The 11,521-nt window shown below is 43.4% G+C and overlaps 1 protein-coding gene across 1 annotated transcript; it reads left to right on the forward strand.

Annotated features, from left to right (window-relative positions):
- The first annotated feature begins 1,523 nt into the window (after nucleotides 1-1,523).
- On the forward strand, nucleotides 1,524-2,495 carry LOC129072949 (vomeronasal type-1 receptor 1-like). Its single transcript, XM_054576557.1, has one exon. It carries the CDS (start codon nucleotides 1,533-1,535, stop codon nucleotides 2,493-2,495), a length of 963 nt encoding a protein of 320 aa, XP_054432532.1. The 5' UTR covers nucleotides 1,524-1,532.
- Nucleotides 2,496-11,521: the final 9,026 nt, after the last annotated feature.

An 11,521-nucleotide genomic window follows, 5' to 3' on the forward strand; every position in this document is an offset into this window, starting at 1 on the left:
AAGATTTGGTCATTGAAGAAGACAGTGCAATATGTTTGTTTTATAGGAACATTTCAGAAACTTGAAATTCAGCTCTGAGTTGTCAGTCACCACCCCAGCATCAGGGAAGCTGGCCTGAGGTCATTATCGTACTGAACTTTGTGACTGTCAACTGGGAACCTAAACTTCTGATGAGCTTCCTATCATTGCTCTGCAACCCTGAGGAATAATTTCCCTCTTAGTTCAACTCAGAGGCAGTCCATGAGCTCAGGGGGCGATTTCATAGTTGTAATGATGATCCTAATAACTCATCAGGGGACACTATGCATTGGAAGAGCAGTTTAGGTTCCTGTGGACATGCCAGGCTGAGTCACTGTACACAAGGCAATTTCCATTTTGGAAAACAAAGTGGCTACTTCCCAGTGGGAGATGAAGTCACTCAGCCCCTCATCATAAACCTGTTACCTGCTCTTGCTTTTGGCACAGCTGAGATAGACCCACCTGCACCGGGACACAGGGACCGGCTTTGGCAAGGATGCTGCTGTGGCTGGTGGGTTGGGGTAGCAAACGTGATAGTAAGTGTCTTCTATGATTTCTGCTTCTTGTTTTATTCTCTTCTTTCCAAATGTGAACTCAATTTCCCTGTTTCAGCTTTCTTCTTTGTGTAATTTTTTAGGTATAGTAATAGGTTTTTTTTTTTGAGAAAATACAAGCTTTAACAATATCATTTTCTTTCTATTTTACTGGTTAATTATCCAGTTATAAAATTTTATTTTCTCTTTTTAAAATTGCTGCTTTGTGTGCATGGTCATTTTCATTTTCCTTCTTTAGTTTGCATTGATCTCAAGGAATCTCCCAAGATATAACTTAGGTATTTTTTGTTAGTTTTCTAGTTTACTCACACATACTTGATTACAGCTGCAATGTAGATGTGATGGTCCAGTAGTGTGCTCCGGCCTTTCCTCTTTGGTCAGTCGTGTTTGGCCCTTCCCCATTTAAGAGCTCGTCCAAACCGTCATTGATTTCTAGTGCTTGCTTCTCTTTGTTGGCGGCCCGCTCTCTGCAGTTTTATTCACTTGTTTTAGGACATGAATTAAATACTTGTCTCTGTTTTATTTCACTCAGTACACATTGAATCATTTTCCTTACCAATAATTATGTGTCATTTTCTTCATTGTTCTATTTATCTACTTCTGCAACTTATAAAAGTCCTTTTTCTCAAAATTACAGTTTTTTCTGATGTCTCTAAGGTTTTTTCCTGCCATAAAGCATTTTCAAAAGTATAACTGTTGTTCTTTTTTCTTCCTCATGATCCTTTTTATTTAATGGCTAAGTCTACTATCTTTTCGGCTAAATTCATTTGCATGCCCTAATCCATTCTCTATACCTGAAATTGACGTTACGGTTGTGGCAAATAACTTTCTCCTGTATAGGGTTTGATATTACATCCCCTTTATATTTATATATCCCTGAAACTTGATAAACTACTTCTCAGTCTTAATTATTTTTAATGTTCTTCACTCTTAGTGAAACTGTTCGTCTGTAGACTGACCATGGCTGGAAGATCTAAGAGACACCAGCAGACAATGATTTCCAGTGACACCCTTTTTGGGATCTTCCTCACCATTCAGACTGGTGTTGGTTTCATTGGCAATGCCTTGCTGTTTACATTCTACATGTACATCTTCTTAATTCTACCTCATCAGAAGAAGCCTGCCGATGGGATCCTTGCGCACCTGACTTTGGCTAACGCTCTGACCCTCATATTCAGATGCATGCCACATATAATCTTTTCGTTTGGAATTAGGCCTGCATTAGATGATATTGGGTGTAAAATAGTGCTCTATGTTCAGAGAGTTACCCGAGGTATTTCTTTGAATGCAACCTCCCTTCAGAGTACATTTCAGGCAGTGACTATTGCTCCTCACAGTTGTAAATGGTCCTGGCTCAAAAAGAAAATCTCTGCACTTATTCATCCCTCTTTACTTTTCTTCTGGGTAATGAACATGGTCATGTATTCTTATTTTATGGTAAACATTGTGGCCCGTGGGAATGTCACTCATGCTACATGTGGGTATTATACTCAGATTTGTAGAGTCATGTCATGTGATCACCAGGGAGTAGTAATATCTGTCAGTGCAATATTCATTCAGGATTTGTTCTTTCTCTTTCTAATGGCATGGAATAGTGTCTACATGATGACTGTCCTTTCCAGACACCACAAGACAGCTCAGCATGTCCGCAGTCGCACCTCGTCATCCCGAAGCTCCCCTGAACACAAAGCGACCCACATTGTTCTCATACTGGTTTGCTGCTTTGTCTTCTGTCACTGGAGCAACATCTTTCTTCTCATGTATACAGAGCTAATAGGTACGAGAAGCTGGCAGCTGGAGAACATTAATAACTTTATTTCATCATTTTACCCGACTATTGTCCCATTCATCCTGATTAAAAATGAGAATAGAATTTCCGGAATGAATTTCATCAGTACGAGGAGCAGGGTTTTTTCTCCGTAAAGAGCATTAAATGATTATATCAACCGCCCACTCCAGCTCATCCATCTTCACCACAAGGCATCCAGTGCCACATGCTTATCAATGGTCTGAGTGACACATTCAGTCCCCTTTGTACTTAGTTATGAAGAAAAAGAAGCGTAATTAATGCATTGTCAATTTATGAAGCATTTGAGACGTTAAAGGTAATGTTTATATTACAATACTATTATATGTGGTTTAAAAAGTAGAAGAAACACATGTAATGTGAAGTGTTTTATAATACTGGAAAGATAATGAAATCATATAATTATAAAAATGATGAACCAGCTAAAGGACAGTGTTATCTTTTCAATGTAAGGTGGTAATAGCACTAAGTCAGGTGATGAAATATTTGTGTCTATAAATTGTCCTCCATACTTTTAAAGAATAAAAAGATTCTTTATATGTGTATATCAATTCCAAACTGTATTCAAATGTGTAATAATTATTTACCTCCAATTCAGATAGAGCAGGGACACTGAGGGGAAAGCAGCGTTTTGTCAGGGGGACTGTTGAGCATCCAGGCGAACCTGGGCTTTGCATTAAAGGTTAGAGAAGCAGGAGAGACAAGGCCAGTGCTCAGGATCTCGGCACCTCCTGATGGAAGAGCTTCTCTCCATTTCCTGTCACCCCAAAGGATGGATGCCAAGCTTATGGAACCGCAGCAGTGTTTGTGTTAGACAGTTTGTGCTTGGGGTTAGGGGTGAAGTTAAGGTTCGGGTTCAGGCTTGAGTTCAGTGCCAGGGTTGAGAATGGGGTTTGGATTCATGTTAAGATTAGAGTAAGGGTTAAGGTAGGGTTCAGGGTCAGAGTTAGGATTCGAGTTGTGGGAAGAGGTTGGGCTGGGCTGGGGCCGAGTGTATGGCCTTGAGTTAGGGCTTATGGTTGGGGTTGGTGTTATGGCTGGGGTTAGATTTGTGTTGGTTATGGAAAGTAGTTAGACTTTTTTTTTTGTCTTGTGCCTTTGGGCTCATGTTTAAGAATTTTTTCCTCATTGAGGATTATAATATTTTAATTCTGTTTGGATATACACTTCTGTAGATGTGCTCTTACCTTTAGTTGTGAGATGTTTTGTGTAACGTCTGTTGTGTTATTAAGTTATGTTCTAACTTTTCCCGTGTTTTTCATCTTCTCCCCGGAACATGTTTATTGATTTTGGAGACAGGGGAATGGAGAGAGGGACGGGGCGTGCGTGGGATGGAGAGCGAGCTTGGTTCTGGGATACCTCTGTCCCTGTTGAGAATGGTCACGTCATTTTTTATTCTTTTTACTGAGGTCAAATGCTCAGAATATAAGTTTTACCAATTTTATCACTTTAAAGTGTGATAATGATTGACACTGACACATTCACCACGTTGAGTAACAATCACTCTCTCTAGTTCCAGATCTTTTTTTTCTCCCCAAAAGAGACCCCTTACCCTTTAGCAGTCACTCCCCACAGCCCGTGGCAGCCACACATCTACCTTCATGCTCTGGGTTTGCCTGTTCTGGTCATTTCCTGTAAATGTCCTCAGGGGTTTGTGCTCTTTTGTATCTGGCCTTTGTCTGGCATTTGACATGCCTTCAAACTGGCTGGAATTAAGGTTGCTGTTTTGGGAGCTTTTGTGAACAACTCAGACCTAGTCACACCCTGGGGGTTCAGGGCCGATGGCCCTGCCTGGGAATGCCGGCCAGGCTCGAGATCCCCGTCCCCTGGGGGAGCGTCCTAAGGAGCCATGGGGCGATCGGGAGTACCGGCCAGGGGGTGTTCTCAGCGCTTGTCTCGCAGTTTGCCGCAGGGGTGCCACGCCAGTGCCTCTGCAGCCGCTTCAGGCCACGCGAAGACCTGACCATTTCTGGAGCAAGGGCTCCGTCCAAGAAGTGTCCCCTCCACAGGTCTCCCGATTCCTTGTCCTCAGGAACATCTGCCCACTCCGAGGGGCCTCCGATGCTGTAAACAGACTCTGTGTGTGAGGAGTGCACCTTAAGATCCCGTTCAAGGAGGCCGGTTGAGCACACACCTGCTGCGGGTCTTCTGCCCTGGGGCCTTGGCTTATCCCGCCTCTGACTTCGGTTCAAAACCTGATCACTTTTGGACTCACGAATGTGGAGCCTTTTCTATTTGTTCACGTGCGAGTGTCCATAAAATGGATCCTGAAAGAACAGGAATACATTAGTGACTCTAGGTTCTGAAAGCACAAGAAGCACCTAAGTATTCAATGTCTTCTTAGGTGTTTTGAGGTAAGGTAGAGAGTGGAGGAGAAAAAGGGGACTGGGTCAAGGTGAGCCTTGAGCTGCATGGGGCCAGGCTGTTCCAGCTGTTAGACCTCAAAAGAGCTTTTTAAAAAATACTAGAAAGATGGAAGAAATAGACAAAACAGGTTTCCTTTCAATAAATAATAAAGTAAGAATGAAAAGAACACATCCTTGTCACAATCAGATTAATAAGTGTTAAAAATAGTGGTAATATCAAGTATTGGTGACTGTGAAAGGAAGTGGTATTCAGAGACTCTTTTTATTCATCTTCTTTTATTTTAATTTTTTTTAAATTTATTTACTTTTTAAATACACTTGTCTCTGCCTCCCCTCCACCTCTTTCCCTTGCCCCCTCCCACCTTCCCTTCCTCAACTCTTCCCCTTTTGTTTTGTCCATGAGTCCTTGCTATATGTTCTTTGACTTTCCCCTTCCCTTCCCTTTTCCTGCCCCCCCCCCCCCCCCCGGTCTCTGTTGATTTCTTTTCCTTTCAGTGTTGCTGGTCATATTTTCCTTGCATCTTTGCATTGTTGGTTAGGTTCCACTTATAGGTGAGATCATATGGTATTTGTCTTTCGCCCCCTGGCTTATTTCGCTTAGCATAATGCTCTCCAGTTCCATCCATGCTGTCGCAAAGTTTAGTACTTCTTTCTTTCTTTCTGCTGCGTAGTATTCCATTGTGTATATGTACCGTGAATTTTTGATCCAATCATCTACTGATGGGCATTTAGGTTGCTTCCAAGACTTGGCTATTGTAAATTGTGCTGCTATGAACATTGGGGTGCATAGGTTCTTTCGTATTGGCGTTTTGGTGTTCTCAGGGTATAGTCCCAGCAGAGAAATCACTGGATCAAAAGGCAGTTCCATTTTCAGCTTTCTGAGGAAATTCCACACTGCTTTCCATAGTGGCTGCACCAGTCTGCATTCCCACCAACAGTGTACTAGGGTTCCCTTTTCTCCACAGCCTCACCAGCACCTGTTGTTTGTTGATCTGCTTATGATGGCCATTCTGACCGGTGTGAGGTGGTACCTCATGGTGGTTTTGATCTGCATTTCTCTGATGGCTAGTGATGCTGAGCATCCTTTCAAATGCCTCTGGGCCCTCTGTATCTCCTCCTTGGGAAAGCATCTGCCCAGGTCCTTTGCCCATTTTTTGATTGGATCATTTGTCTTCTTGGAGTAGAGTCGAGTGAGTTCTTTATATATCTTGGAGATCAAACCTCTATCTGATGTATCATTAGCAAATATATTTTCCCATACGGTTGGCTCCCTTTTCATTTTGCTGATGTTTTCTTTCGCCGTGCAGAAGCTTCTTATTTTTATGAGGTCCCACTTGTTTATTCTTTCCTTTACGTCCCTTGCTTTAGGAGACATATCAGTGAAAAAATTGCTGCGTGGGTCTTCATCTTCTTAAAGCAGTCCGTGTAGCATACGTTGCAATGCTGGTTTGGTGGAGGTGTATTCCTTCAGCCTTCTTTGTCTAGGCAACTCCTCATTTTACCTTCCATTTTCATTGAGGGCCTTGCTGGGTAGGGCAGTCTAGGTTGCAGGCTTTTGCTTCGATGACTTGGAATATTTCTTGCCATCTCCTCCTGGCCTGTAGTGATTCTGTTGAGAAGTTAGCTGCCAGCCGTCCCGGGACGCCCCTGTATGTTACTACCTCTTTCTCCCTTTCTGCCTTTAGGATCGATTCTGTGTTCGTCTTCGATATTTGCCATTTTGATTACGACGTGTCTTGGAGTGGCCCTGATTGGCTTCCTCTTGAGTGAGACCCACTGTGCTTCCTGGACTTGTGTGATTTTTCTCTCCTCAAATGAGGGAAGTTTTCCATCGTTACTTTTTCAAACAGGTTCTGTATTCCTTCTTCCTCTTCTTCTCCTTCTGGTATCCCCATTATACAGATAGGATTACGTTTCAGGGTGTCGTGAATTTCCCTCAATGCGTCATCATTATTTTAGATTCTTTCTACTGTGTTCTTCAATTCAGAAATTGTATTCTTCATTTCCTCTGATCTCTTGTTGATAGTTTCTATCCTTTTTCATGCTGATGTAGTTTTAGTAAGTGCCTCATAGTTTCCCTGTAGCGTTTTGTAGTTCCCTCTGATGTCCCTGATCTCAATGAGCTTCCTTAGAAGTATTGTTTTGAACTCTATATCTGATAGTTTACTTGCTTCTCTTTCTTTTAGTTCTCTTTGTGGGGATTCATCCTTTCCCTTCAATTGGGGGTTGTTTCTTTGTGTTCTGATTATTTGTGAGACTCTTCTTTTTTGCCTCTGCTTCTTAAATGGACCTGTCTTGATTTCCTGACTTTGTGGTGTGAACTTGTAGGGTAGGAGACCGCTGTTTTTTCTTTCTGGATCTGCCTCTGGTGATGTCAGATGTTGACCCAGTCTGACCTTAGGCAGTCAGTCTGTTCGAGACTTCCAGGAACCTACTGTGTGTGGCTGCCTCCTTCAGTTGTTAATGTAGTCACTGTGTACTCAGCGGTCAGGCTTAGGAACGGCAGGATGAGGCAGAATCGCTCCCGAGGGTGGGGTGATGGGGTCGTCTCTTGGGAGTCGTCTGCCTGAGCCATATGGCTGGAGCTTTGTGGAGGAGGAGTCAGCACCGGGACACCTTCGACCTCTCTCTCCATTCTCCCCCTAATGCCTCCTTCCCCAGTCTCTCCTCAAGTATCTATAGGGCAGTCTGTGGCCCCTTTAACCAGAGATCTACTATCTGTAGGTATTACTCTGTACTCAGCAATCAGGCTTTATTACCAGTGGGCCAGGGGAGAGTCCCTCCTGGCATCAGGGTAATTGGGTCCTGTCAGGCTGCTGCTGCTCAGAGGAGTGGTCGGCCTGAGCAGGATGGTTGCTGCCCCATGGGGAATGAGTCTGCACTGGGATCCCGCTAGCTACCCTCTCAGTTTTCTCCCAAAAACCTCCTTCCCCATTCTCACCTCAGGTGTGTCTAGCCCACTCTGCCTCCATCTTCTCTGGAGACCAGGGTTAATAGTTGTATATAAAAATGTTCTTTGGCCCTCAAAAAGGCTCTTTGCCTCTCTGACTGCCTTTCTCCAGCACAGAGCCACACTACCACTTTTTCCAGCTGGTTATGATCTGTGTACTTCTTGGCTCTGGAGCTGTGTGCTGGAGATTCCCACCTATGTTTAGACCCTGCTCTCCTCTTAGGGTTCCCACTGGCTGTGTCCCCATTGGAAGGTGACCTGTCTCCTCTCCTGGCAAACAGAGAAGTGTTTGTGATGACTCGTGTTTATTCCCTGATCCGTGATAACCTGGGTGGGACCTGTGGGATTCAGAGCCCTGCTTCCTCCTCAGCTGGCTCTGGATAATAACCCCCAAGTCCATGAGGGGTAACACCCGACGCTCCCTGCAACCCGTCGGCCCCTGAACGACCCCAACCATCAAATGACGCAGTGGTCACAGGACCAGGGTTGCAACTACAAGGGATATAAACACGAATGATGCCTAAGTAAGAAACTGGAACTATGGTGTTCAGCTTATGTCGCATATCCTAACAATCTGATGGGGCAAGATGAGCCTTTCCCCTTCTGACAAGACGGGGGTTAACAGTGAATGCAGCTCTGTTGCCTGATGGTAAGGGTAGCCCACTGAATTCTGTACCTTTTAACCTCACCCTCCCTGAATATGAACAGACTAAGAACGACCCTTGCTGGACTTCTATAGTGCCTGAATCTCGATTCCCAGGTGGGGAACCTAAGATTTCTTCCAAAGGTAGAAGTGTTTGTGTATAAGAGACAGAGGGGAAACTAGTAAGTGTGCATAAGGGATGAAAGTATGAGTTAAGTAATAAGGGAAATCCTCTATTATGGTAACACCTCAATGAAGGCTCACAGCAAGAGATGATTATGCCTTTTTGCTCGATCATACCAGATGCCTGGAGGGTGAAGACATGTATTTCTGAGACTACTCCTTTCTGTTTTTGGAACTGGATGAGGTCAAATTTGAGCTTGCAATCCTGAGTGTCCTCCCACTGGGAGACATTTTTGTGTGGTGTGATGATAGACTGGATGGTTACTGACTGGAATTTTAGGCAAGTCCTAATGCCTTTTGAGTTTCATGATTGTTTCTGTGAAGGGGAGTTGTGTTCCAAGACGAGTAGATGGACTTTGATGTTGGGAGTAATAAAAGTATGTGTATATACTTGGGTACTCCTGGTCATGATGGCAGCATAGGGATACATGCCTTCCCTCATTGCACAGGCACATCAAAATTACCTAAAATACAGAACAACCATCACTCAGGAACATCAGTAATCAAGGTGCATGGCAGTCTGACAACTATGGAAGTAAAGGAACCATTTCCATCCAGGTTGGTAGTAGGGGCATAAATGAGGAACAGTCTGGTCCCACACCCATAAGCGGTGATAAAAATTTCAGAGGAGTATGTCAAGTGTGAGGAGTCCCAGAGCCAGGTTATGCACCCTAGCCCAGTATTTTAGTGCCAGGAAGATAAGTCCCCACAGCTTCTGCCTGCAAAACAGCAGGGATTGAGTCTGCTGGAGAAAGCGGTGGAATCCCAAGAACTTCCTCTTAAAGATCCGACACACATACTCACCTTGTTAGACTCACACTCTCTGAGCTCCAGCACCAGGGTAGCAGCTTAAAAAGCACCAGTGGTACGCAGGGAGAAATTGAACTTCGTGGCATCAAGACCATTGTCCCTTTGCACTCTCCCCACCACCCCTAGAGCCTGAAGGTCCTGCCATATCTGAGATTTGAAGACGTGGAGAACATTTTTTCCTGGACTTGGATATCCCCAAGGCTGTCCCATCCGACTTGTGGGCCCACATTAGGTGATTTTCCATAAGAATGGCTGGCCTTGGCTCCTAAATCTTATCAAACAAGCAAGAGCTGGCTTTACTGAAACTTAGGGCAGCCCGATGAGATTCACAGCTTGGTTTTGCCTGGGAATGTCCTAGAGCCCAAGCAGCAACCATGTCAGACTGAGGCATAGCTCAGATGTAGTGGACCTTGGCAAAACATAGGTGGGGGTGACCCTTGTGGGTACCATCAGGGAACCCCAGGGCAGGCCCACCCAGTGGACAATTACAGACTACATCAGAGCTCCACCACCCTGCCTCAGCACAGCTGACCCTCCAGAGATCATGGAGGTTGGTAGTCACTGGTCACATTCCAATCTTGCAGCTGAGAATTACTCCCAACATCCCATTCTTGGCTTGGGTAAATATCTCCCATTGATCTGGCAGCAGCCACCACGTCTCAACTAGAAGAGGAGGGTGTACTCAGCACACACAAAGGGCACACCTAGAAAACCTCGTTGGGTGATAATAAAGTTGTGCCACTGGACCTTACAGGACACCCACTACATTAGGTCCCAAGACCAAGGCACAGAGTCAAAGGAGTTCTACGTAATACAGAGAAACAAACACAGGGAAGCTACATAACAAGGAGAGTAAGAGACATGGCTGTAATGGAAGAACAGATCAAACTCGAGAAGAAGAAGTAACCAAATGTAGGCAGGCAATCTCTCAGATGCATAGTTCAAAACACTGTTTCTAAAGATGCTCACAGAAATTAGTGAGGCTGTCAGCCACAGAAAAGCAACCCAGTCAGAAATGAAGTAAAGAAGCATTTACAGGGACCCCTCAATAGAGTGGATGAAGCTGAGAAAGAAATCAATGAATTGGAACATAAAGAAGCAATAAACAAGGACTGAGAACATCAAGAACGAAAAAGAATCCAAAACGAGGAGAATAGTGTAAGCAGCCTCTGGGTCAACTTGAAGTGGTCCCACATTGGCATGATAGGGTTGTAAGAAGAAGAGAAGAGCTGGAAATTGGAGATCTATTTGTAAAAATAGTGCAAGGAAACTTTCCTGATTTGGTGAACAAATATACGTGCCTATCCAGAAAGCACTGAGAATGCCACTCAAGTTGGAAGCAAAGAGACTGTCTCTAAGACACATGCTAATTATAAGGTCAAAGTTTAAAGATAGAGACTCTTAAAAGCAGCAAGGGAAAAGAAGTTAGTTAGCAGGTGGTTGTCAGATGGGAGGGGAAGAGGTGAGAATGGGTGAAGAGATGAGGGGGTTAAGAAGTAAGGAAGGGTAGTTAGAGAATAGCCATGGAAGTAGAAATTGTGTATAGGAAATGGAATAAGCAAAGAAGTTACACATATGACCCATGGACATGAACAATGGTGGGGGGATTGCCTTAGGGAGTAGGGGGTGCTGGGTGGAAAGGTCAAAGGGGAAACTGAGGAGAAGAGTAATAGAATAATGAATACAATATAATTAAAAATTACAATAAAATATAAATATATATAAATATCTATACATTTGGTGATTCACAGTATCACAACTAGAATGGCTGTTGAAATTTAATAGGACTAGGGGAGTAGATGACAGCCCAGTATCAATTTTAACAGCTTGATTTTTAGGAATACATTGTATAACATAGGATATCTTTTTTTTTTTTCTAAATTTTTAAATACATTTGGGGATATCTTTTTTTTTTTTTTTTTTGGTGGGAAATACACAGTAAAATACTCAGTGATAGTGAAGTATCAGGTAAGCAGTTTTTTAAGAAACTTTGGTCCTAATTTTCTCCATTTGTGGTTCTTTCAAAATTACTGGAAAACATTGAATTTAGAACTTCCCACTGAGAAAAGACTAGTCCTAACTGGTTTCACTTGGTTCCTTCTATGAAGAACTTAAGGAATAGTTAAAGTCAATATAATACAAAATCTTTCATCAAATAGCAGAAGAAATACTTCCCAATTCATTTTTATG

Source organism: Pteronotus mesoamericanus, unplaced genomic scaffold (assembly GCF_021234165.1).
Source record: "Pteronotus mesoamericanus isolate MK-2021 breed Mesoamerican mustached bat unplaced genomic scaffold, CSHL_Meso_final contig_116, whole genome shotgun sequence".
NCBI classification, from domain to species: domain Eukaryota; kingdom Metazoa; phylum Chordata; class Mammalia; order Chiroptera; family Mormoopidae; genus Pteronotus; species Pteronotus mesoamericanus.